This window comes from Cyprinodon tularosa, unplaced genomic scaffold (genome assembly GCF_016077235.1).
Source record: "Cyprinodon tularosa strain WSP-4 unplaced genomic scaffold, ASM1607723v1 ctg372, whole genome shotgun sequence".
Classification (NCBI taxonomy): domain Eukaryota; kingdom Metazoa; phylum Chordata; class Actinopteri; order Cyprinodontiformes; family Cyprinodontidae; genus Cyprinodon; species Cyprinodon tularosa.
Window position 1 is genome coordinate 1,151,799 of NW_024039088.1, and position 27,496 is coordinate 1,179,294.

Consider the following 27,496-nt stretch of genomic DNA (forward strand, 5'->3'; position numbering starts at 1 on the left):
TAAATTGCGTGACACGTAAATCTTGTCTTTGCAGGTCCTAAAGGTGACAGAGGAGAGATGGGAATAACAGCAAGAACCAGCGAAACTGTACATTTATCAACAACAGGCAGTAAATCATTTTTTATTTTTTGACAAATAGATGTTTTAACAGATAAAATATTTAATAGTCAGACTTCATAACAAAATTGATTAAACTAAATACGTTATATCCTGGAAATGACTGAAAAAGACTTGAGTCCGGGTAGAAGTTCAGCTTCCAATAAAACAGCAGCATTTATACATATATTGAGATTTCGTAGAATTGTTTTGATCAATCACTCAATAAAATGTCAAGACCTAAATCCGACTGAAAATTGTAGAAAATAATTGAACACAAATTTTTATACATTTATGGAAATCATTATTAGACTACCATTGACTTTTAGATAACCTGCATGTATGTTGAAAATTGACTTAATTTAAATCAATAACCCGAAAGCTGTCCTTTGATAGTGTTTAGAGGTGAATATTATATTTATTAATGGATTTGTTTTTTTTTTTTTGCTTTAGGTCGGTACACCAATGGAGGAAACACACATGGCCCACCAGGTCCACCTGGGCCTCCTGGACCTCCTGGACGTCCAGGTGAGAGATCAGCTTCCTGAAGAGTCAGACCAAGTCCAGAAATCAGCTGGGTTATATAGTTTCTGATATTTTGATCTTTCATAAGGCGACTCAAGACAAGGACCTCCTGGACCTCTAGGACCCCCAGGAGAGCCAGGCAAGTATTAGGTTAAAATATGAATTCACATTTAGTTTTTGTGGCAACGCTTTTAGATGTGATGGGGTCACGGTTAGGGTGTGATTAAATGCCATTAAGTATTGTTCTTTAGGTTATGGAAGACCAGGACCTAAAGGAGAAAAGGGAGATGCAGGCTCTTCATCAAGCTCAGGTAACATCGACTTTCGTCTGCATTTAGTCTTTCCAAGTTGTGGTGACAGACAGATTTAATGCTGCTTTGCCTACAGGAACATATTATCGTGGACCACCAGGACCTCCTGGGACACCTGGTCTTAAAGGAGAAACAGGTGATATGATAATGCAGATCTCTCCCTCTCTACTCCAGTTTGAGGTGTTGTCAGCACTTAATCATGTTGTCTCTGTGTTTATGTAAGGTTCTCCGGGACCCCGTGGATACACAGGTATGTCTGTCATTGAAAATGTCAGACATCAATAAGATGTTGCTTGGATATAAAAAAAAAACAGACGAAAAGCGACAGTCCTTTTTACAGCTAAAAGATGTAAAAGTTATCGCATGTGTTTAAGGTGAACCAGGCCCACCAGGTAGACCCGGAAGCTCTACTGGTTTTGCAGGAAATGTGATCCCTGGACCCACAGGTCCACCAGGACCTCCTGGAGTCCCAGGATTACCTGGAGTGAAAGGTAACCCTTACAAGCTAAAATGCTTAAGTCTTCTTTTGTTTTGTTGATTGGTTTTGCTGGAAGATTTTGCCAATGTCACATTCACATGATGACGTGTGTGATTTTTGGTTTCATTTAAAGGAGACACTGGAGCTCCGGGAATACCAGGTACGTCAAAAGATGGAGATATTTAAAAATATCCTCCTAATGGTGCTGTCACACCTTGACGATTTAGCCAACGCATGCTGACGTACGCTGAACATTCTATGTATTTTTTCAATTTTGACCGTATACATAGAGTGCTCATAAGGACACCAGAACTTTTGTCCAATGACAGCCTAACTTATGCATAACGCACGGCGGCGTAATGCCCATGAAATTTCACGAGCCAGTCTCCTAAAATGGGACACTGGGACACATGTCTTAGAAAAAAGAAAGAGAGAAAGAAATAAGCATCATGTCTGCTAGGAGGTTTGTTGGGCGTGGGCGTGAACATAGGGAGGATCCATCACACTCAGCTTCATGCTCACCCTATGATGGGGAGATACAGTTTGGATAAGCTAGAAACCACGACTTATTAGTAACTTACAGTTAATGTGTGTCAACGATCACATAGCTTACCTGTAAATTATGACCCACGTATGAGCATACGCTGGCATACATCAAGAAATAAAATTCCTTGCCATACGTTGATGTGTGCCAGCATGCTTGGGTGTGGTCATAACTTATACAAAATGTACCCATAAATTATCCAATGCACAACAGTATTTTTGCCAAATTTTTGGTACGTCAGCATACGCTGGATAAATTGTCAAGGTGTGACAGCGCCATAAATGCCCTCACTGCAAAAAGTCATCAAAAAGTAAGTCAAAACTTCTTGAAATCAGGGTGTTTGCCCACAATATGAGCAGGTACATCAGAGGTTCATCCAACTAAATGAGTACTATTGCCCTCAACATAAGACTATTAGATATTATGCACATGAAATAATTTTTTTATTTTATTTGAAATACAAATCATCTACCTATCTGCCCAAATTAGGGGAAATTCATTTATTTAAAAAAAAGTTTACATATTAATACTGAGATTTTTGCATTTTATTCTCTAAATGGGTTTTATTCTGGTAAAGACACCCTGACTTTCTTATCTTTTTAGGCTCAGTGACAGTCACCTCCAGCCGTTCTGGTCCCCCAGGTCCTCCTGGTCCTCCTGGCCCACCAGGCAATTTTGGCGACTCCACAGAGATGCGGCAGTACATTTCAGACTATCTGAGTGAGTGTCTTAAAAAGCATGAGAGAGTTGGATGATATAAGAGCATTAGAACAAATATTAATGGGTTTTTTTCTGGTCCGCACAGGTAGATACAGACTGAGTGGTATGTCGGGCCCTCCAGGTCCCCCTGGGCCCCCAGGCCCTCCAGGCCCCTTAACAGGAACCATACAGGACATCTCTACTCGTGTCATTGCATACCTGCGACGTAAGATCTGATAATAATCATATGAAGAGGGACTGCTCATTTGTTGGTCACAGCTAGCTGTAGGTTACCATGTTTAATTGTTGCATAATTCCAGGTTCAGATTCTGGCTTCAGCTTTGGAGTTCAGGGACCTCCAGGACCACCTGGTCCTCCCGGACCTGGCTCTGGATCCCTAACTGTCAATGCTCTCATCACCATGCTTCAGAGTGAGTACATAAACAGCTCCCAGCCATGGTGGAAAAGTGCCTAAAAAACATGGATGCATTGAATCTGCTTAGTTTAATACATTGTTTTTTAATTCCTAATCATTCATAATATTTTTTCAGTCAAGAACCTATTGTATTTCCCAGAATAACCCATAACTTACTTATTGGCCCATTTTTTTTCTGCAAGAAAATATTTCTCAGATTCGCTTCCTCAAAACTTGGGATGTCCTGATCCGATATTAATATTGGATAATGGTGTTAAATTAGCCAAAGAACTTAGATCAGATTATATCGGCCTTCCTGTCTGATATTTTTTGAAACACTTAAAACATTGTTAAAAGTTTCTGCAACTTATTGGTTAATTTTACATGGGTCAGCTGTTTTCACACCTATTGTTTTTCACTTTTGTTCTTCGTTTTAGTTATATCACTGGATCAAACAAAAATTTGACAGTACAAACAAATGAATAAAAGCGTGTATGATGAGTGCTAATATTGTATCGGGTCACTATCGGCATCCGTCGATAGTCAAAACTTCAGTACCGGTATTGTATCGGAAATAAATAAGTTGCATTGGGACATTCCTTCTCAAAGCATTGAACTGCAGCATGGCATCTTGGAATTAAAGATAAAAATGCTTTTCATCTTCATGCTCATCATTTGTGTGTTTCCGCTTTGAAATGACTAGGAGATGATGTGAGAAGGTATTTGTCAGGACCTCCGGGGCCACAAGGACCGCCTGGACCACCGGGGGCCTCAGGCGAACTTACAGGCAATTACAGAATGGAGGAGATAGCCATGTATGTCTTCAATATCATGAATGGTAAGAGCAGCTTACAACAGATGTTACTACCAATGGGAAGTGCTGTCAGTCATTAACTCTACCAAAACCTCCAGAGAGGGGGATTGCAAGAGGTCCACAAGGTCCCCCGGGTCCTCCTGGAGCTCCAGGTATAGGAGGCTCTGGCATCAACACTGCTATGATTGACTACTCCGAACTCATCCGCAGTAGGTTGATTCATCCGTTTCACCCATCTTTAACGACTCGAAACTAAAACCTAATCAACGTTTTGGTTATATTTCTAACCACTCAGATGCAGATTTCCGCTCCTGGATGGCTTCTGTTATGCGGCAGGGTCCGCCCGGTCCACCGGGTAGGCCAGGGCTGCCAGGTCCTGCTGGTCCTCAGGGGCCTCCAGGGGTCTCCACATCCACTGTCTATGGGTCGGGCAGTCGTGGCTACAGCCTAGAGGAGATTCAACGCTACCTGCAGGGTGGGTCAGAATATATTCCCCGTTTCTGTTTGTCCAAACTCAGAGAACTAGAAAAGACACAATAGATAGAATTAGTGAAACATCTATTATTACTAATGTTGATAATGGGAAGCAGGAACATGTATATCTGAACCCATTTTCTTGCTGAAAACATACAACAGGCACTTTAATAATAAAAAAAATATTTTTTAAAAATCTGTTCCCCTTTTTTAAATGCTTTTAAATGTAATCATTTATAGATAGATTGCTAGGAATGGGAGTATTTGAAATGTTTTCCTAGCTAAGAATAACCAGCTTCAAATACACAAGAGCATAAAGCTGAGCTGAATTCATATCTTGTTTACCTTAAATATTTAACAGGTATAAAAAGGCTGGTCACAGCCATAAATAACAGCCTATTACAACTTTATCTCATAAATTGAAATTGTATTAAAAAGTTAACTTATTTTTGTTATTTAATTGAAAAACTAAATTATTGTGTTGTGTGCCTTAGACATCTAAGAGTGTATTTCAACCATTTATTTCTCTCCGTTTGGATGATTAGATTGAACAGCTAATTAAAAAAAAAGCATCTCATAAAATCTGCTTATAACACAAGACTGTTGAACAATAATTTTAAGCAGAAGCTAAAGGATGTCACTGCTGTAGAAGCTGGCTGGTTGTTCACGTTGATGCAAGACAGCAACAATCGCCACCCTGAGCGGATTGAGTAACAGAGTCCATTTGACTATGCAGAGAGTAAGAGCTTCAGGAACCGCCACAAACAGAAGCAATTACCTGAGCTTAGGAGAAAAATACTGCATGGTCCCAGATATATCCATGGTCACTTTCATTAGAAACCCCCAAACAGAATTCATTAGAAAACCAAAGTCTGGATGATTAGAGGGGGGATGCCAGAGTGGGAATCTGGGATACCAGGTCATCTGGTGGAGTTGGTATGTTAGTTTAAATTAAGTCCAAAGGCAGAGCAGCCATCTGCAATGAAATGTTATGATACCTCATACATCCTCCTGCTGACAGGCTTTACAGAGATGCTAGTTTTATGCTCTTGCAGCTCAAAAGACAAGCATAAGTATGCTACCATAGAAACCATGACTTTCTAAAAACCTCAGACCCTCATGCTGAATTAATACAAGAAATCTAAAGATTTTCTCTTTTATTGAGGGAGCTCTCTCTTCTGATATTTTTAAATTTCTGATCCAAACATTTCATATTTAAAACTGAGTTCTACAAATGTATAATCAGAGTCATATATTGTGGTTTCTTTTCATGTTAGTTCTTGTGAAAATAAAGATGATGACTAAATAAGGTTTTGTAATTTTGTAAGTTGTGGTCTGCTGTGTCGCTTCATATTGCTGTGTACTCTCTAAGGTTCTGGGTTCCGAGGTCTTCCTGGCCCCCCTGGTCCTCCAGGTCCCCAGGGACCACAGGGACCATCAGGCGCTCTCACTCGATCAGTGTCCTACAGTGAAAACCTCCCTCGGGAAACCATCCGTGCTGAAATTCAGCAGTATCTGAACAGTAAGAATCCAACAGCTCGCCCTAACACATATACATTCATGATAAGAGGAAGTCCACCCTTCCTTTAGTTCCTGTTTTAAGATGTAATCAGAAAATAGCAGCTGTGAAGTGATTGAAACACGTGTAAGACGGAAAACAAAATAAATGTACCGGTAAATGAAAATCCAGCTACGTCCTTTATTCAAATATACAAATAGAGAAGAAACTGAAAGTAAGGAGCTGCTTGACTATTTATTATTAGAAATACACTAATTTAGAAATTAGGTAATTCTCATCATAATGCCAAAGAAAAAAAATAACCTGAAAAAGAGTAGCAGCCGTTCTTTTCATGGGGAAAGCTATTAACAAGGCTGTTTGCAAATAATAAATAAGTTATATATATGTCTTATAATTTCAGCAATGATTCACAAGAGGAAAGTATTGAACATGGCGTCCCTCCTCTTCTCCTGAGGACAGAATCAATAGAGGACAGATTGTGAAATATTTAGTAAAAATTGATACAACAATATCTCTGTCAGATGTTACAGACCTGATCTTATGTGCTAAAAGAAGCTCAAGAAGGTATAGTTACTAAGAGAGAATGAGTATGGCTTATTTGCAAGGTTTCAAAAAACAACCAAAGGCTTATACTTTGCTAAAACTTCTGGATCAGTGGTCCCCAGACAAGCTAGACCAAAATGGAGATATATTTCCTTAGTAGACGCTACCAAATAGACCATATTAGCTCAGGCACCTCAAATCAGTTGTCTAGTCTGGTGGTGGAGGGTTAATTATATCTTGCATGGACATCACATGGAAACAAAAGGAGTTCACTGTGGCCTCCCATGTTTGTTGGACAGACAAAGCTCTGGTAAAAGTCAAGCTGCTGATTAAAAAATAAAAGGAGGTTTAGAGGCAACGCCAAAAAAAAAGAAAAATACAGCAAAAGTTGAAAAATTAACTTTTTGTTTCTCTTTTCACTCTTCCTGTTGCCATCTGAAAGCCCTGCTCTCTCTCGCTCTCTAGCAGCCTAAAATAAACACTTTTCTCAACATGTCTTAGAAAACATAGTTTACTTCTACAGTGTCTTTAATCTCTGGGCTACTTCTGATTATTATTATTATTTCTTATTGTTTAGTACGGAAAACAGCCGAATTTGAACATCCTGTAATGACTTCCACTCAGAAGAACAAAAAACTCATACAAATCATACAAACAGTGCTTATTAAAGCAATTCTTTTAAACCTTAACTGCTGAAAATGTTCAGTACATGTAAACAAATCAAACCAGCGATAATCCCTTGGAAACCAACTTCACTTTTTTCCCCAGGTGACAGTGTTCGGCGGACTATTGTCGGACCTCCGGGTCCTCAAGGTCCAAAGGGTCAGAAGGGGGAACGTGGAGAACCTGGCTACTCCCAGAGCTTCATACAGACCCAGAGTTACCCACAGGGCGACGCTCGCTACAGCTCCCAGCAATTTGATGTCAACAAGCTCACCGAGTCCCTCGATTATTCCAGCGTTGCGATGAAAGTTACAGACTACATAAAGAGTGAGTGAACAACAGCTTCTGTCTCATTAGTCCTGCTTGTTGCAAACTCTTAGGCAAAATGCTAAACCTGGTTCAGTTTTAACTGAAGCTCATAAAATGTATCCGATAGAAGGTTAGATGAGTTTTTTGTGTCTTTTTAAAACTTATCTCATTCAATGTCAAACTTTTGACTTGTCTTATTTAACAAAATAACCATTGAAACCAGATGTTTACTTGCTCAGCATAAAATGACATACTATATTTTTTTTCCTCCCTGACTTTAAATCAAATGAAAACTTTCCCAGTTTAGGTCACCAAGCTGATTTCTAATTATTAAATGAAGAACAATGTCAAAGTCAGATTACATACTTTACATTTACTTAGCGTTTAGCTGAAAACACAATTTATGCTAAAATGTTTTAATTATCCTTCCATGCTGTTGCACAATGGTGTGCTTGAATTTAGGCCCATTTCTCCAGACAAAACGAGTTAGGTTGTTAAGAGCACCTCACTTACATGGACCTTTTAAAGCTGAAGTCTGTAAGTTTTTAAAAATCACTTTTTTGTCATATTGGCTAAAACTGTCAGTGATGGGCAGTAGCGCCGCTACATGTAGCGAAGCTATTAGTTTAACTACATTTTCCAGTAGCTTGACCGTAGCGTCGCTGCTTTATTTATCAAGTAACTTTCCTGTAGCGACGTTATTGTTTTGATCAAGTAGCGACGTAGCGTCCACAAACGCTACAAAATCCAGGGCATAACTAAGAAATGAAACCAGGTTTTCTATTTTGAAACAACAATCAGCCACAAGCTACTGTAAATAGCAGTTTCAGCTGACGCTCTTATAAGTGGCGTAGTAGCACAGGCACACTCAGTAGGGTTAAACAAGCGCACCCTTTCTGAGGCTGTCGTTCTATTGGCTGGAAAGGTTGCTAGGCAATGATCCAACTGCAGTCTGAGAGAGCAAAACAAATCCGCAAGCAGAGCCTACGGGTTTGCGAGCGTAACAGAGCGCGGTTTGTGCGCGAAGAGAAGGAGGCAAGCGAGAGGAGAAAATATCTGTGCAAGAAGCATTAAATCTGAGAGAAGAAACAAAGAGAGAAGAGAAAATATTTGAGAGAGAGCGCATGTTTTGAGTGTGAGCATTATAAGTTTTGAGAGCAAGAAGATGAAATTCTTTTCTCAAATGATGTGCTCTTGCATTATGGCAGGATAATTCTCCCATATCTATGTGCCACTAAGATACTCTAATTAGAGAGCAGTAGTGAAACTTCCATATTGTATTTTCATGGCCTAGTTTACCTGACAGGATGTTTACATAAATCGGTTTTTAGGCTGTGCACAGATAAGATTTTTTATGGAGGAACAGCTCTACCGTATATAATATAAATACATAAATAAATAAATGCTTAATAAATAAATAAATAAGCATTCAATTAATTGCCTCCAAAAATACAATGAATAAATATGTAGGTAGAAATTAAATTAAATGGTGAGACATATATATATGTATCTCTTAATTAGCTTCTTTATTTTTTCACCTTCTTTTGTAAACAGTTTTGTTTGTTACTTGAATCAACTGTTTAATTGAGGTCTTTTGTAGGGTTTTGTTTTCCCTAGAGATGTCCATTGAATGCAAACTCATAGCCATGTCTCGATGTGTAGAACACTACACAGTACCTTTAATTTGGTTCTAATAACAGCAGATTGTTTACTAGTTTGTCTACTAGTAATTACTTTAGTTTTTATTTTAATATGCCTATCATAAAGCAATGTTTACACTGTGATATGTCATTGGCTGATCTTTAATAAATATTTTAACTAGTGTGTCAGACTCATTTTGAATTGACATTAGGTTGGTACAACGTTAAGTAGCTTTTGATGTAGTTAAGCTACTTTTAACACATTAGTGTAACTTAGCTTGCTATAATTCTTCAGGTGGTAGCTTTTGTGTAGTGAAGCTTAATTTATTGTTGAGTAGCTGATAGCTTAGCTCACTACACTTGACAAGTAGCTTGCCCAACACTGAAAACTGTCCCTATGCACAGACAGCAGTACATGTGATATGTAACCTGTGAAAAAAACTGCTTCAATTGGTACCGCCTACTGCCTGTATTTCAATCTGGAAAGAATAATTCGGGACGAGTCAAAACAACCAATCACAGCCAGAGGAGCGTCTGATGGAGTGTCAATCACAGCTCACACACGCTGAATCCCGCCCCCGCCCCCCCTCCCCCCCCTTCTGGTCACATGCGGTAGCCGCGCAGATGCTGTGAGAGGGGTGGAGCTTGGAGGTGGGGAATGAGTGAAGCAGAGAGGGTGGGGGAGTGGCGTGAAACCTGTTTTTCTTCAAATTTTCAGTCGAAGTCTGCTCTCTCCTCAATGTTACAGACTGCAGCTTTAAGCTCTAAGGGCCGGATCTATCAAAGGTTTGCGTGATACGTGAGCTATTTCACTGCGCACGCTAAAAAATTTACAAACTGATCTATCAACAGCGTGCTAAAAGGATTTGGTCTTTAAAACGTGCTAAATAGCGCCTCTTATCCATTTAGTACTTTTTCTGCAATGAATATGCAATATGGGGCGTTTACACGCAAAAATGCGTCTTGTGGGAGGAGAACATGTAAATATATTAATTTAGCACTCGCAAAGTGATTTATCAAACCTGAAAGCAATTTTGCTAACGGTATCTGACTCTATATTTAACACGTTTCAGAAGAAGGTGCAAATGGTCTGTATGCGTAATTGCGCACACATGGCAGCGGTTATTGCCGCAAGAAGGAGACATCGAAATGAAGCAAGGAGACGCAGAGAACGCAGTTTTTCACTCCGTGTGAATATTTTTGGAATGAACGAGGAAACGATCAAAACATATCGTTTATCCAGCATTGCACTTTTTGGAGCTGCAATTCCAGTGATTTGCTCCTCACAGAGCGTCAGCTGTACTTGTTCCTCAATGCTGGTCAAAGGCATGTCATCTACTGTGCCCCCTCCTGTTTTGTTCGCAGATGTTTTGTTATATGCCAGTTTTTCTTTGGTTCGCCTTCTAATATCCTGGTATCTTTTTACTTCATCCACTGTTCGCAGGGTTTCACCAACAGCGTTTACTTTATTACAGATTTGTTCACATATAGCGTTCCTCTGTGTGACAGTCACACTTCTTTGCTGTAGCTCACTTAAATGTTTGTTGGCTTCATCCACCAATACCTCCATTTCCATGGGGTCGAATTTCCTTTTGCGCTTTCTGCTGTCCAAACTCGCCATGCCACAAACCACCAAACGCGCAAAACCATCATTTAAATAGGGCGTCTCCAACAGTTTTGCACCTGCCACCAGTTACGCAATCGCTCTTGTTAAATCACCCGCAAACCATGGTTCAGCCCCTCGCGCAAAATTCCAGTTTGCGAGCGCAAATTACTGCACGCAAAATTGGATCTTGATAAATCCGGCCCCATGTATATTCCGTAAAAGTTCAAAAAAAATCCACTGGACTTGGTTTTCAAGATTTGAAGACGTTTCGCCACCAAATGTCAATTTAAATGTCTCTAAGTATATATTTTTCTTTTTTGTGGGATTGGGATCAGCTTTTAGATTAATAGCTCTGTTCTTTAGCAGCGGCCTTTTCTGCTCATTTTGGTGTTACACTTGCCTGAACTGTGGATAATAAGTGTGTTTCCTTTACAAATGGATGCAAGACATTGCCAATATTCCACTAATGTCAAACTACAATTTTGCAATTGCTTTGTGTCTATTAAATAGGAAATACAGTTAAAAATCCCATGTAACTAAATTTGTTCCTGAAGTGACTATTTTAAAAGTCATGCCACATCATCATCCTACTAATTTTTTTTCCTACATTAGAAGTAACATCCGATTGTTGATCTTGTGACTCATTGTGTAAAAAAAAAAAGTTTCTTTGGTGTAATGCAAAAAACACCAATTAGATACAGCCAAAAAAAAAACACTTCATCCTAGTGCAAAAACTTGAAGCAAATTAATTATCTGAATTGCAATTTGCACAATTTGATGGACAATATAAAATGCAGCAAATGCCTCCTAGTGCCTAAGCGCTTATATCCACCAAACACAGTTAGTTATTCCATGATTTTCCAGCATTTAAACACAGGGAAAAATGTGTTTCAGATGTGCATTTATTTAACTTAGATACACTGACTAACTTTTTAAACTTAACTTGTCAATTGCGTAGTTTTCTTTTCAACTAAAGACTTCTGATTTTTAAGAATGAAATACCAACTATTTTAAATTATTATCAACCTAATGGAAATAATTTAAGAAGTCTTCACTGACTGAACACAGAAAAAATTCAGATTTTACCATCATACAGGGGGGACAAATTGGTTTTTGCCTCTTTTTTTATTGAATAAAAGATGTTTGGTCTTAACTGCATGTTTTCTTACTGCACATGTTCTGCAGATCAAGGCCTGCTGCAGCGGTACATCTCTGACGGTCCTTGGAGGACAAATGTCCGAGCTATTCAAGGGCCTCCAGGTCCCCCTGGCCCTCCGGGACCTCCTGGTACTAGCCGCGTGATTGGGGCATACGGAAATGTCACTGCTGACCTGATGGACTTCTTCAGGAGTACGAATAGAGTTCTACTTTTTCAACAATCTTACTCAAAAAGAGGAAGGTATAAGTTGAAAAGAGAAGAATTGTAAACAACTCTATACTTTTGATTGTGTGCAGGACATGGCACTATTCCCGGACCCCCAGGAAGCCCAGGACCAAAGGGAGAGAGGGGGTACCCAGGACCCAAAGGAGACACGGGTACATCTCAACAAACCTGATGTAACTCTGCACTTTTAAAAGTTGTTTTAACTATATCTGAGGTTTTATATGATCGCAGGTGATGCAGGACCTCCAGGTCTACCTGGAATCCCAGCACCCTACACTGTCCAAATACCACACAAAGTGCAAAGGCGGGAAGCAGGTAGCTTTAGTGGAAACATCTGAATTTGTTTTATAAAAGAAATGTGTGCGCAACTAAACCATGTAATATTTAGATCCTTATTCCTTCCATACAGGTGATAAACCTTCAGTTCGTCAAAGACGTCACCGGCGCCAAGCCACTGGTGGCTGAGGGGTGTCCTGCTGCAATGTTCCAACTCAGCTCTTGTTTTTTTTTTTTTTTTTCTGTTTAATATTAGTGGTTTAACTGTAAAAAATGTGCTCTTTATTTTTGAAGCAAAGGTTGGTTTTGGGGAAATAAAAATGCATGTGGTCCTTTATAAATGCTTCTCATAGATGTGTTGGCCTGAGGTTTTAAAAGGCACAGGCTGCAATGCTTAACTTGCGGGTGTAAAATGTTTACTTTGCTTAGTTAGAAGATGTTTTCCCCTTTTTTGGGGAGCAGCAGTTTTTAATGTCAAATGCGAGCATCTGCCTCTACTTTTTATATCTGCTATAGTTTGGGGGATTATATGTATCTATGGACTATAGAAGTTTTTAAAAGCATTTATTACACATTCAACCAATAATAATATTCAAAACAATCAAGCCTTTAAAAGAATAGCAAAGCTTCATGTTGACTTTTATCAGTCTCAATCAAAGTGAGTCATTTACTTGCAAAGGTTTTGTTGGTATAAAGAAGACAAATATAATTACAGAGATGGACTCAGATGATCGGAAAGACACGACTGGTTTAATTGTATATTTTGTGTTTAAGCACTGAATTTGATATTTTACTTGCCTTTAAGTGTTGGAGAGAATAAATTATAAACATGGTTGAACCTTTTCGATCACTTTATTTGATAAGCCGAAAAATAAATGTATTTTTGGATTTGAGAGTCTTTGTGTTCTTATGACTACTTAAACAAATTTCACTCAATTCTTCAAATAAATGGTCAGGATTTTATTTTATTTACAAGAAAAAAAGAACAGCATTTTATAAAGATGCATTAAATAGATCTGACATCAAATATGAATACAATAGAAATATTCATGGTCGATTTTTTTTCGGTAAAATTATGCAACAAAATAAAATTTAAAAAAATGATAAGATGGAGAGAAAAAAAAAATCCAGCATTCATTTAAAAAAAACAAAGATTTTCAAGTCAGCTTATAGAAAATATACCATGGAGCAGCAAAATATACTAATATATTGATTTAAAATACAGCGGAAGGCTTCGGATGCTGAGATTCATACAGTAACAGGACCCAGGCATACTGTGAAAGCAATTACGGCATCAGAGTGGAGAAAAAAAACAAAAAAAGCATTGGAAAATATATCAAGGTGTATCTGCAAAAAACCCAAAAAATTAAAATGAAACTAAAAGAAAAAAAGCATTACAGTCATTTTGGAGTTTAGATAGGCGTCTGTGAGGCAAAGTCTCTGAACCTGCATGAATACTCTAACTCAAGTGGCGACCTAGTGCAGTTACATTCCTTTACATTTCAAACTTTCAACAAACCGTTTGTGCGAATGCTGATCTGAACGAGTGAACGATGCATTTTCTTTTGGTGAACGGATCAGACGTGTTCATAACACCTGGAGGGTGTGGAAGGAAATAACAGTAGGTGCTAAATAAATACAACGTCTCTGGAGAACATAGTTGCTCTTGGTAGACTTAATCTATGATTACTCTATATTCACACTAACACAGTACATTCTTTTTAAGGAAACAGCTTTATGACACTTTCTTGATGTCCTGACATCAGTGTAAACAGTTTTCTATCTTCTCCCAGATCTGTGCCGCCGATAGGATTTTTTTTTTTTGATTTGATCACCAAATTATGTGACGAGAGAACGATGACTGCTTTAAGTGCAAAACATTAAGGGCTTTTTATTTACTGCAAGCAGTAAAACGTCAATAAAGGGGGTCATTGTGAGGGGTGGTGGTAGTGGGGTGGGGTGGGGGGGTTGGTTTACAGACATATGAGGCACTGGAGATAATTTATCGTGTTTCAGGCTGTGCTTTTAATAATCCGACGAACATGGCTGATCTTAACTAACAATCGCAAACCTTGGAAATCTTCACATGCTTAAAAAAGTGCATATAAATCAATATTTCCCAGCAAACTGAGAGAAGTTTTTAGGTGAGGGGACGTCATGTAGGCACATTTAGTAAGCTCACTGACTTTAAAACCAAGCAGAAAGTAAATTTCAATGTTTTTATTGGGGACTTTAAAAAATAGCTCCATCAGGAAGAAGGGAGGGTGACAAAGAAGTTCGACTGTAGTTTTGTTTGAAGGAAGTTAAACAGGAGGCTATACACCAGAGTTCTGCAGGTTTGGGATGGGGTAGAATTTTGAAACCCGGCTTTGGGTGGTGGGATTAAGGCATTCTGATTCGCCACTCATTTTGAAGAAAACTTCTTGCTCCTGGAGCTTCCTTGTGAATTCCTCCTCCAACGCCTATAGAGAGCAGCAAAAAAACAGAAACATCAGAATGAAAAAATACTGATTTTGCTGCACATATGTAGTGAGAATCTTATTGACAAGTATATAAAGCATAAACATGCCTTCTTCCTGGGTCTCAGCTTTTCCTTCCAGTCTTTCATCTCCTGGCTGTGCTCCTCATCCAGCTCCTTCAGCTTTTGGGTCTCATGTTCAATAAGAAGATGGCATTTCTCATTCTAAAATAGTAAAAAGAACGGTGATATCAAAATAAAGGTCTGATGTTTTTTAAATCTGCTCTGATCACTACAATGAACTCGATATGTCAGCTTTTCTATTTATCTGTAATACTACATCTTGGAGCTCATGAGACAATGGGTTTCCTAAAAAGGACAACTCTTCCCTTATTCATGTAAAATTAAGAAAACAAAAAACAACAGGATGCTCACATTTTATCATTTTTATCAAAAAAAGTTAGGAAAATTGCAGTTTTAAAGTTGCAAACATTTATGTCAGATTATATAATTAACCAGCAGCCTCTTAAGTCTCTGATTGTATATCACAGTTGTCAGACAGAAAACTTGCAGCCCCAAAAAATAAAAATGAAAGAGGTACCTTTTCAGAAAAGCAAAACACATCTTACTTCTGAAGGCCAATTCATATTTTTTCTTTTCCTAACTACAAGCTCTTCCTGATTCAATGATTTAACTGTATCAACTTTTTTGAAATGCAAAAAAAAATGTTAGTTGGCAGGTCATGCTACGGTATTTAAATGGATAACGGTAGCAGTGCTAGATAACTTAAGTTGTCCAGCAGGTGGCACTGCAGGAGAGGCTGTACAGGTGCTGGTCATAAAATTAGAATATCATGAAAAAGTAGATTGATTTCAGTAATTCCATTTAAAAAGTGAAACTTGTATATTATATTCATACATTACATACAAACTCATATATTTCAGATGTTTATTTTGTTTAATTTTGATGATTACAAATGACAACAAATGAAAATCTCAAATTCATCATATCAGAAAATTAGAATATTGTGAAAAGGTTCAAAATTGATGGCCCCTGGTGCCACACTCTAATCAGCTAATTAACTCAAACCACCTGCAAAAGCCTTTAAATGGTCTTTCAGTCTAGTTCTATAGGCTACACAATCATGGGGAAGACTGCTGACTTGACAGTTGTCCAAAAGACGACCATCGACACCTTGCACAAGGAGGGCAAGACACAAAAGGTCATCGCTAAAGAGGCTGGCTGTTCACAGAGCTCAGTGTCCAAGCACATTAATAGAGAGGCGAAGGGAAGGAAAAGATGTGGTCGAAAAAAGTGTACAAGCAAGAGAGATAACCGCACCCTGGAGAGGATTGTGAAACAAAACCCATTCAAAAATGTGGGGGAGATTCACAAAGAGTGGACTGCAGCTGGAGTGAGTGCTTCAAGAACCACCACACACAGACGTATGAAAGACATGGGTTTCTGCTGTCGCATTCCTTGTGTCAAGCCACTCTTGAACCACAGACAGCGTCAGAAGCGTCTTGCCTGGGCTAAAGAGAAACAGGACTGGACTGCTGGTGAGTGGTCCAAAGTCATGTTCTCTGATGAAAGTAAATTTTGCATTTCCTTTGGAAATCAAGGTCCCAGAGTCTGGAGGAAAAGAAGAGAGGCACTTCATCCACGTTGCTTGAAGTCCAGTGTAAAGTTTCCACAGTCAGTGATGGTTTGGGGTGCCATGTCATCTGCTGGTGTTGGTCCATTGTGTTTTCTGAGGTCCAGGGTCAACGCAGCCACATACCAGGAAGTTTTAGAGCACTTCATGCTTCCTGCAGCTGACCAACTTTTTGGAGATGCAGATTTCATTTTCCAACAGGACTTGGCACCTGCACACAGTGCCAAAGCTACCAGTACCTGGTTGAAGGACCATGGTATCCCTGTTCTTAATTGGCCAGATAACTCTCCTGACCTTAACCCCATAGAAAATCTATGGGGTATTGTGAAGAAGAAGATGCAATACACCAGACCCAACAATTCAGAAGAGCTAAAAGCCACTATTAGAGCAACCTGGGCTATCATAACACCTGAGCAGTGCCACAGACTGATCGACTCCATGCCACGCCGCATTGCTGCAGTAATACAGGCCAAAGGAGGCCCAACTAAATACTGAGTGCTGTACATGCTCATACTTTTCATGTTCATACTTTTCAGTTGGCCAACATTTCTATAAATCCTTTGTTTTTATTGGTCTTCAGTAATATTCTAATTTTCTGATATGATGAATTTGAGATTTTCATTTGTTGTCATTTGTAATCATCAAAATTAAACAAAATAAACATCTGAAATATATGAGTTTGTATGTAATGTATGAATATAATATACAAGTTTCACTTTTTAAATGGAATTACTGAAATCAATCTACTTTTTCATGATATTCTAATTTTATGACCAGCACCTGTATGTGGTTCATCTGAACATCTGCCAGCAGGACTAGCCAAACTGTTTGGAAGCATCTTTGTAATTTATTCATTTAAGAAACAAATGACAGCCAACACCACAACACCTCCTCCACTAGGAGCTGTTTAGCACTTAAGAAGCTGAGCTGGAACCTAAACTGCATCACTTAATGGGGAAATAAACATTTCCAAGAGCAGAGGGTACGTTTCTGATAAGTATCGCTCAAACTTTATATTTCTGTCAGACAGTGAACGTGTTTTAATGTGACCTGCAGCTGCTGCAGCTCGCGGATGTTGGAGTCACACTGCAGCTGGAGATCCCTCATCTGGTTCTCGTGTTTCTGGTGCTGATGGATTCTCTCATTCTTCTGCCTCTTGTCCTCCTGTGCAGCAAACTAGATGGAGAGGGAAAAAAACAGCAGGAAAACCCATCAGCCGGTCTGTCCAAAAATGAATATATGGAGTGGCTAGGGAAGGGGGCATCGCTGTCATTCTAAGATAAATCCACCTGTTTGATGCGTTCCCGCTCCTGCTCTGGGGTCAGAGGTGTGGTGACAGTGATGCGGAGGCTCTTCTTGAACATGGCCATGCGAGTCTTTGCCTCGCTGCGTTGGATTTTGGGCAGGCGAACCCTCTCCTGGTTCTGTTTGTTCTTCAGCTCTTCTATCAGGCGCTGGTTGTAGCGCTGCATCTGTTCCATCTCCTACCACCAGCAGACACCAGCAGGCGTTTACAAACCAAGCAATTCTGAATTATGACGTTCTTATATCTGGATGTCTTCTCTTATCACTTACTTTCTCGTGTCGTTTCAGCAGCTGATGTCTCTGCATGAAGTACTGGTCTTTCAGCTGCTGCTTCAGCAGCTGGTGCTTCTCCTGTAGGTGGCGCTCCTCCAGCTCCCACATGGCTGCCTCTCGTGCTGCAGAACACATGGGAACACGCAAGACTTAAAGGAAAGGCGGCGGATGTGTCAAAATTAGCAAACATGTTGGGTAGGACTTCTTTTAGGACAGAGAGGCGAGTTGGACAGGCTGCAGCATGTCTGCTCAAACAGAACCAGTGAGTTCCCAGGTGGCACAGGTCACCGGTTAAATAAACCGAAGGCCAACAGACATCAACACAAACAGGTAGAGCTGCAGTCAAACTACACACCCATCTAAGGAAATTAGATTAACATAAAAGAGTTAGCATGTCTCTGTAATTCTATTTAAATACATAAAAATAAAAACAACAGAATTAGTTTCAGTGATATTTAACATAAGGCCAAACAGACCCCTAGGGTTAGAGCCAGAGGGCTAAAGATGATGAGACACAAGGGCTCATTGCTTAAGATTCTGCCTGTTTAAAGTTGAATGGAAGGAAAAACTGAAGGGAAAAGGTGCACAGGTGAAAGAATAATCACCTGCAGCCTTGAGTGGACTGTGTTTAGGAATTTCACAGCAACTAAAGCAGTAGTTTAGAGCTACCTTTTAAATTCAACAAGAAATTTAAAGCAATTCCTGCCTCATTCTCCAGAAGGCTTTATGGAGATGCTGATTTTAATTAGTTTTCGGTAAGTCTTGACCTGCCCACTCTGCTAAATATCACCCTATCTGGTTTAATGATCATAGTAAAGCTGCTTAAATTACCAAAATCCCAAAGAGAATCTTTAGATTATTTTCATGCAACTTAGTAGGCTTATATTTTTGGATAAAAAAATACTTTAAGAATTGCCTTTATAATTCTTATCATATATGAAATATACATTTGCTTTTTAGAGATATTAATCAGGTTCTCAGAGAAATTGGGTTATAGGTTTTATAGCTGCAGGAAAAAAATCGAAGCACAGAAATTAATGTAAAAAAATGCTTCATTTAATCTATAATGAATCTGGAGAATACAAGATTTTACTGTTGTTTTCTTAAGTGTACAATTGATACACATTAAGGAATTTCCTATTTACTGAGATAATCTGTGATATCATGTATCATGATAATCATGTAGGTCAGATCAAACTCCGACTGTTTTGTTAGGAGCGGTACACTGGTTTCATTGCTCCTCCTCTGTCTCCTTACCTCGTAGTAACTGCTGTTTGTGGTTGAGGCAGTCTCTCTCAATGGTGGCTATTTCTAGTTTATGCTGCTGGATGATTTTCTTCAGAGCGCCATCCAGCTCCTGCTGCTGCTTCTGCAGAAACTCCTGCTCCTGAGGAGCCATGGAGAAGAGGGGAAGCAGTGATGAGAAGCCAGACGTGGTTATAAGGAGGAGACAGCAAAGAGCCAGAATAAAAATAGGCAAAATGAAAAAATGTGAGTCCAAACACAGATCCAAGCTTTACAACACTGAATTATATAAAACCCACATCAAACTTAGTCCAACACAGAGGACTGCTGTGTCACATCAACAACTGGACTGAAAGGAGGAGATGAACATTATGGATGACAATAATCCACAATGAAAGGGAAGAAAAAAGCTTAGAGGAAAACATCTAAACTGATGTTTACAATGTCCAGGACCCAGCAGACGCTTTACACTCTGGTCCATCATCATCATCATCATCATCATCATGTACGGACCGACCACAACTCAACTTTATATGTTCTCTGACCAGTGAACGCACCTTATATAAGCAGCCAAGAAGCAGCACATATAGACGGCAGTCTGAGCTAAGTTAGTCCTAAAGTATAAATTTAATGATTTAAAATAAAGTTATTTAAAGAAGTGCTAAAGCACTTTGCTATACAATGAATAAAGGCACAAAGGCTGTTTGTACCAGTTAAGAAACTAGGTTAGGTGTCAACTAATAACTAGCTTATTTTACTCTGAAAGAAAAAAAGTCTAAAACTGTCTGTATTGAGACAAACAGAGCTGTTTATAGAAGTTGCACTAAAGTTCGTTCTGTTACTAGCCCAGGGGTCAGCAACAGTTGCAATTTAAAAAGACACATTTTTTTTCCCTCTTAATAACAAAATTTGTCAAGAGCTGTAAAACCCACAAGACATTTAATAGTTTGTTAAAACCTATTGTATACATTTGTTTTATGTTTAAATAAAATCATTTTTTATCCAATTTTACAAGTTAAAACAAAAAAAGAAAACATTTTGTTTTATGGAAAATGAAGGAACATGAATTTCACAACCTACTGACAAAACAAAGGAAGTAAAAATTATTTATAAATATTGAGATTATTATGTTAACATGAGCTAGAAAAAACACCTGAAAACAAACTTTGTTGATCAAATCTATATGTATTTTTTTTTTGCTATTAGCGGCACAACAAAAAAACCTTCCATAAATGGAAACATTAGGCTTTTTATTTAAAAATATTTCTCTGGCCTTTAAAGGGGTACAGCGCAAGCTCCAGGGTTTTTGCAGAAGTTTGCCGCATTTGGCAACAGGTTGAATGGCGCGCACCTGGAGGAAAAAGGAAATCTCTGCTGCTGTGACAGCGCATATCTTTCCTTTAGGAGCTGAATGTCTTCTGACGTCTTTTGCAAAATGGTGGCAGAGACTGAAACAGGTGAATAAAGGCGTGTAGAAGAGAAGAGACTTCTTTCCAGCATGGTTTAGAGGAAGGCCTGATTCAACAAATGATTTAAAATTAAAATGCCTCTACAGAGTGAGAAGGTGATTCAACAATCTATTGGCCTTATCTTCAAAGATTCAGAATAAGGTCTCTAAACTGCATGAGACACTTTTAGTGTGTGTAACCAATTGGTTTCGCTCCTAAAATGAGCCGATTGTCTGCTCTACCAGAGTGAATGTAAAGGAAAGATGAGGTTCTAAGCCATGGAGTTGGAGGCGATAATAATATAATACAAAATAATTTTTATAGAGCACTTAACAAAGGTAGCCTGAGTGTTATGAAAATAATTGAATTTATGAATATAGCTACATTTATATAGCAAAAATTTTAATATAAAACATGAGAAAGTTGTCTTTGTTGTTTTCGATTTTAACTTTATAAAGATTGTCTGCCGTCCCAAATATTTACTAATATTCTACTATTTTTATTTTTGAGGATCTCTCTCTCCATTGTCTAGCATCGTACCAATGTCTCCTTTGTGGCCACCAAGACCAGATATTTTTTTAGATGTCAATTTGCACGAGACCTTCAGACGTACTGAAAAAAAGAAAAAGAAGCTGAAACTGCAGCAGCAGTTGATTTTCAGATGTGGAAAATTGTTTCCACGTGGTAAATGTTTATTTTTGCATATCCTCCACCCATGAATTTGCTCTGTTTGACCTTTAAAATAAGATCTACATCTGGATGAAGGCTAACACTAAATCAAAGGGTCAAACTAAGAAAAAGAATTTGTGAATGGAAATATGGAGTCAGTTTTGTTCCAAATAATGCTTCAAGCAAGGAACATGTTTTATAAATGAAACTTCAAAAAAACATGTGAATCAAAAAAGAGGTTTAAAATGTTGTTTTCTCAGATTTTGGTTTTTTAAAATTCTTTTTTATACTTAAAAAAAAAAATTTTTCTTCAAATTTTCGTTTTTCAGGTTGAGTTTAACAAATTGCTGGCTTAGTAGCATTACACTACTACTTCTACTGAAATGAGGAGAATTGACATTTCTAATAATTTGCATGGATGTTGGTAATGTTTATATTAGGTTTGAAGTGAGGAGAATGATCTGTAAAAAGCTTTTTGAAAAGAATGCAATTTGTAAAACAATCTGAAAAACTGAAATTTGAAGAATAAAATTTAAAGATTTTAAAAAATAAAAGTTTGAAAAAATTACAATACAAAAACATATATCATTTGAAAAGTCTAATAAAACTTAAGTCACTGAAAACCTTTTTTCTGGATTAGATTTTTTTCACAGTTTTATTTAATAAAGGTGATCTTTGCTTGCAACAATATTGAGAAATATATATATATATATATATATATATATATATATATATATATATATATATATATATATATATATATATATATATATATATATATATATATATATATATATATATATATATCACACTATATGAAAATTAAGCCCAAATTCTAATTGGTGGATCTCTTCTTTTGATTCTCTCACTTTGCTTTACCAAAACTCAATTTCCTCTTAAATACAGCATTCAGTTGCAGCAGAATTCTTCATGAATCCCCTTGTAATAGTTTTTACTAGTATTATTTTTTTCCTTTTAAAGTAATCTAATTAGGCTGCTTTAAACAGTGAGTAATAATGTAAAAAATGACTTTCAGGCACCCCCCAGGCTGTCTCCATATAATCGCTCAAACAGATAAAAACATGTACTCAGACAGAAGAGATCAAAACCCACACTACCAGCAAATTAAGCCAAACACAATCCAGTTTTGCGCACACAATGTAATTACCATGTACATTACACAAACCAGTTATAGGACATCTGTGGACTGGTGAGGAAAAAAATACTGAGCGGGAGAGGAAGAAAGGGACCACTGCACAAATACAGTGATGACACTGAAATACAAAAACATCAAAATACTACAAGCCCAACGCCGCCCATGCTTACATGTGTAGTTCTCAAAGTACAGGTGAGCCACCACAGACAGTCCTGTCGCTGAACTTTACACACATCTAAGTATGGGCCAGAAACTGAGAGAAAGTGGGATGGGGGGAGGAGGTGGGGGGTCAACTTACATCCTGCATCTGAGCGTTGAAGAGTGCGCATGAGGATAACTGAAAAGACTGTATCATAACCTGGGCCACTGCCTGCGGAGGAGAGCACACAGCGCACTCGCCTTGATCACAGGAACAGATGGCTCGCAGCAGGCTGAGGATTTCTCACACACACTCACTCACTCACACCAGCTCTTCCAGAGTTATGCAAGACATGTTTTCCACTTTGGGAATGTCAGTCAGCTTAACTTAATGGGGGAGGGGGGGCTGCTCTGGTTAAATGGTAGAAGGAAGCCAATTAATTAGTCATAATGGTACCTTTCATAACGGCATGCTTTAAAGCAGCTAATATCTCCAGCATCTTATTTGAATCAATCATGCAAAGAAGCGGGGATGTTTTTGTTTTTGTTACGCTGCTCGCTAAAAGCGCATCATAACCAGAAATTTTCATAGGAAAAGGAGGTCTGAGTCTGCTTTGGAAGGCAAAGTTTGGAAAGGATTTTCAGCACAGATGCATCCTCCTAGAAACCAAACTTTAAATCGCCTAGAGCCGTCTATCGTGAGGCCTACACCATTCTCCTCTTATAACTTGCATCAAATGGCGTAAGCAGGTCAAATGTGCAAAAATACAGCATTCAGTTTATTGGTTGCCTCTAAACATCTTATTCAAAGCTACACTAATACTAAAAATAGCATCCAGTTGATGCAGAAGCCAAAATGCAAAGTAAGTCACGAATATTCCAAAGAGTTAAAAAAACAAAAACAAAGTTAAAGGAGGTTGGCATTTTAAAACTCGCACTTAAATAAGGTTTTAAGGGATTTTGGAGAAGGGGTCCACATCATCACAGGTCCTCCACCATGCTTACTACTGGGCGCTGAGGCAATTTTCCCCCTTTCATGTTCCCTTTTTGTTTCATCCCAGAACCACCAAGAGTGTTTCTTCAAAAATCTCAACTTTTAGACTCATCTTACAAAACTTTTAAATGTGCCCTAAAAAAATTCTAAACCCATTTTTGAATCCTGTCATCTTAATTTTTCTTGATTTCTTACTAAACTCCAAGCTATCCATGGGGACGAGAGAAATGTAGACCTAAATCAGTGGTCGCTGACTAAAAGAACCTTTGTTTTGTCAAATTTACATCCCATGTAAAAAGACCTTGTGGACTAGTGATTTGAGGATCTCATAAACCAACATAAAAATAAATTCTAGATTAAAAAATACAACCTAAATTACAATCTCACATTTAGATGTACTGAAATATGAGATTTAATGCTTTCTACAACTGAAGAACAAGATGAAGCTAGTTTAAGGCTTTTTACACATCTTGACCAGTTTGGGCAATAAACATGGTGAGCACCTTCACTAGGAATCAGAACAAAACCTAAAAAGAAAGGCAAACAGAAACTACAGAGGAGTGGATTGAGTCAGGAAGAGAATAAAAACAGGAGGAGAGAACAGGTGGCGTCTCAGACGGCAATGATTTACCTCTGCAGTCTGAAGGAGCGACAGGTCCTCTTTTACCCGTTTCATGAGCTCTTTTCGCATGTGTTTGGGTGATTGTCCGACTTCCTGAATGGCCTACAGCGTGAGTATGCAGAAACTAGATGATTCTCTGTTGCTCTCAAAAATCAGACATAGTGCCCAACAACCGGAGAGACGTGCACAGCCCTCTTTGAGAGAAGAATTCCAGCATCCAACCACCGACAGATTAGATTTAACGCCAACATGCTGATTCTCTGCCTCCCTTTCCCTTCTGCCACCTCACCTTTCGATTCTCCTTAAACCATTTCTTCACATTCAAGTTTCAGCTGTTAAACAATAGGTTTGACTGATGCATGCCAGAAGATGTTAGTCCCAGAAAAAGCTTGATTATGTTTGCATTACCTCCACCAAAGCCACAGGTGTGAATATTCTGAACGTCAAGATTAAGGAAAAATGGGTGACTGATATGGAATAACTAAATAAAGAAAAAAAGAATCAATACTGGATCACAAAAGTGTACACACCCCTTTTAAATGATCAAATCTCTTCCATCTTTGATGTTGTTTATATTCTGTGCAACATGACTAACCTGTTGCAGGGGAAATAAAACAGTGTATCATAAGCTGTTGGTGTCATTGCATACACCTTCAAACTCATACTTTGCTGATGTACCTCTTGATAAATCTCACCATTTAGTGAGAAAAACAGATTTTTGCATCATTTAGCTTTAGTCAACACAGGCAGTCAGGTTTCAAATAATCCCACTGTACAAAAAGTATCAGTCAGGATAGGAGCATCAAAAACGTCTCTTGGCATTATTTATGAACCCTCTTGGCTCTGATCTTCCAAAATCATGTAGTTATTGTGTTATACTGAAACTTTAATGGATGACAATATCGAAAGGTTTGTTTCGCATTAAAAACAACATCCACCAGAACACCAATATATAGAGTTAGGCACAGTGATGGCAACATGATGCTGTGGGGTTACGCTTCCAACAGATGGAACTAAGTTTTAAAGGCTAAAAAATAAAGTAGAAATTGATTTAAGTGAATTGTTACATTTCAGCTATTTGTTTGATTTTATCATTTTAATCCGTTTTTTTCTTTAACTACTACACTTGACTTGAGGGGTGTAAATAATAATCGTTTTGTATTGATACATCGATGCAAAAGCCGACAATCTGATGCATCGACACGTCCGCAAGATAATCGATTCATGTTTTTTTTTTCCTCCGGTCTATTTTTATCCATTTGCTCCTGGACGTAATTCTCCCTCCCGTGGCGCTAAACCTATTTTGCCCTCCTACCTCGCTTCCTGGTTATACTCTTACAGCAGTGTGTTGCAGTGAGCTTGACACAGACATTTATCCCCAATATTGAAGCGTAGTCTTCGCTACACGCTGTGGGTCTAGATACGGCCGAGGCGGTGAGGAAGTTGGGGCCAGTTTAATCCGACGACGGAGGGACATGAGGGCCAAAAAGAGCGAAGATCCAGGTGGAAAAAGGGTCCCAGTGATCTTGCGCATCTCGCTTTTCTAGCAGGTCAGACTTCACGAGTTGTTTTCCGCAATTTCGGTCATAAAAACAAAACAAGCAGGCCTCGTGTCTGTGGCACTGTTTGCGGTCAGCTACAATTTGGGAGAGGAGCAGCGGAGCGTCTGTGGAGGGGGCGGGGACGTCTGGAGCCGAGGTATTGCATTGCACTCATTTTTGCAGTATTTTTTGATGCAACTTTTCTACTTCTGTTATTTGCTCATGTTTCTCAAAAAAATGCATTACGATATTACAGCTTTTATTTATTTATTTCAAATTTGAAACATTGTCCAGCCTTGTAAGGTGTAAAAAAAAATAAATAAATAAAATAAAGAAAAAAAAAAGAAAAAGAAAAAAAAATGTAACCAATTAATCGAATCGAATCGTATCGTGTATTCTTGAGCATCGAAAATAATCAAATTGTTGGGTCAGGAAATCAATACCGAATCGAATCGCCATGATGGATGTGATTTACACCCCTACTTGACTTAAATAAAAGTCCTCAGCAGAGTTCACTTAATTGGAGCCCCCAAAAATAGTCTCTTTTCCCTGAAAACTGTTGCAATGTCATCATATTTGAAAATTTAAGAGGGGTCTGTACACTTTTTATGCCAACTGTACTTAGCTAATCATTTCTATTATATCACTAATCTCAATAAACTTAGCCAAACATGGATCAACACCATTTCTGTTGAAATATGACCAAGAGTTTGTTAGAACAAGTTAGCAGTAGACTAATTATCATAGACAAATGTAATTCCATATCAGTCACTCTGAAACAGAGCTAGGATTATTTAACCCAAAGAGACCCAACACCTTTAAAGACATAACCGATCATCCCATAACCGATGCAAACTCATACACTCATAAAACAAACATGGTTAGTTCAATACACACAAAATACATGTCTAAGCAAAACATAGATTTTATAAACAAACTACACACACATTAGATATGCAGTTGCTAATAATATGCTGAAATTTAAATATAAAAGGGAAGCAGCACAATTAACAGCAAGTAAAGAGGAAAAGGATTGAAGCCCAATAACTGCACTGCGCAGAGGAAGGGGAAAAAAGCTGCAGAGAGCAAATCTTAAAGGCTCTGAGGAGACCTGAAGCATCCAGCAAAGCAAGCACAGTCTGCTAAAGAGGGAGGGAATGACAGTAAGGCTGACCTTTATTAAAAGGCTTTAAAAGACAAATAACCCCCAAGAAGCCATTTCTCTGGAGGGAGCCAGAGGATAGAGAAGCAGCAGCTTTAGGCAGAAGATTGAAATAACCACATGGATTAAGGAGCGTTAAAGGAGAAGGGGAGAGATGATGTTTACTAGGAAGAGGACACAGGGGTGTCAGAGCAGCCAGCCACAGTACTCCAACAAGACTAGACAGAAGAGACTACAGTTTAACTAGTTTGGTAGTTAAACTGTTGAAGAAAAACTATAACAAAAGACAGACGGTAGAAATTAGCTGAACCCCGAAACAAACTGCCATGCAGCTCCATACCTCCTTCTTCCTGTTCTTCAGCATGTTCTGGAACTTGGACAGCTCTTTGTCTTGATCCGCTTTGATCCGTTTGGCTTCGTCTCGGAGCCGGCTGGTGTGATCCTGTTCCAGTCGCTCAATCGTCTGCTTCTGCTTCTTTTCAAGGTTCTCCACCTCTTGGTCATACTGACGTTTCTTTGCCTGTCGAAGCAAATG

General features: G+C 38.5%; 2 protein-coding genes across 4 annotated transcripts in view; one reads left to right on the forward strand and one right to left on the reverse strand.

Moving 5' to 3' along the window:
* The window catches only part of LOC119790874 (collagen alpha-1(XVII) chain-like), a 39,934-nt gene extending 26,745 nt beyond the window's left edge, over positions 1-13,189 (forward strand). The window contains exons 36-55 of the mRNA XM_038296611.1: positions 35-120; positions 534-624; positions 710-760; positions 873-932; positions 1,009-1,068; positions 1,156-1,182; positions 1,307-1,423; positions 1,544-1,570; positions 2,558-2,674; positions 2,760-2,879; positions 2,974-3,084; positions 3,772-3,906; positions 3,981-4,091; positions 4,178-4,357; positions 5,729-5,878; positions 7,187-7,408; positions 11,822-11,986; positions 12,092-12,172; positions 12,252-12,335; positions 12,430-13,189. Coding sequence (XP_038152539.1) covers positions 35-120; positions 534-624; positions 710-760; positions 873-932; positions 1,009-1,068; positions 1,156-1,182; positions 1,307-1,423; positions 1,544-1,570; positions 2,558-2,674; positions 2,760-2,879; positions 2,974-3,084; positions 3,772-3,906; positions 3,981-4,091; positions 4,178-4,357; positions 5,729-5,878; positions 7,187-7,408; positions 11,822-11,986; positions 12,092-12,172; positions 12,252-12,335; positions 12,430-12,485 — 2,051 coding nt within the window. The 3' untranslated portion in view covers positions 12,486-13,189. The remainder of the gene's footprint in view (positions 1-34; positions 121-533; positions 625-709; positions 761-872; positions 933-1,008; positions 1,069-1,155; positions 1,183-1,306; positions 1,424-1,543; positions 1,571-2,557; positions 2,675-2,759; positions 2,880-2,973; positions 3,085-3,771; positions 3,907-3,980; positions 4,092-4,177; positions 4,358-5,728; positions 5,879-7,186; positions 7,409-11,821; positions 11,987-12,091; positions 12,173-12,251; positions 12,336-12,429) is intronic.
* A 52-nt stretch (positions 13,190-13,241) lies between these two features.
* Positions 13,242-27,496, reverse strand: part of slka (STE20-like kinase a) — a 28,868-nt gene continuing 14,613 nt past the window's right edge. The window contains exons 12-19 of one of the 3 annotated variants that reach the window (XM_038296559.1): positions 27,302-27,481; positions 22,803-22,874; positions 19,244-19,373; positions 17,984-18,108; positions 17,698-17,892; positions 17,459-17,584; positions 14,866-14,979; positions 13,242-14,758 (exon numbers count right to left, since the gene is read on the reverse strand). In XM_038296559.1, the coding sequence (XP_038152487.1) occupies positions 14,612-14,758; positions 14,866-14,979; positions 17,459-17,584; positions 17,698-17,892; positions 17,984-18,108; positions 19,244-19,373; positions 22,803-22,874; positions 27,302-27,481 (1,089 nt within the window). In that variant the 3' untranslated portion in view covers positions 13,242-14,611. Of the gene's footprint in view, positions 14,759-14,865; positions 14,980-17,458; positions 17,585-17,697; positions 17,893-17,983; positions 18,109-19,243; positions 19,374-22,802; positions 22,875-24,267; positions 24,361-27,301; positions 27,482-27,496 lie in introns of all 3 variants that reach the window. The other 2 variants (XM_038296558.1, XM_038296561.1) reach the window with 2 other exon arrangements.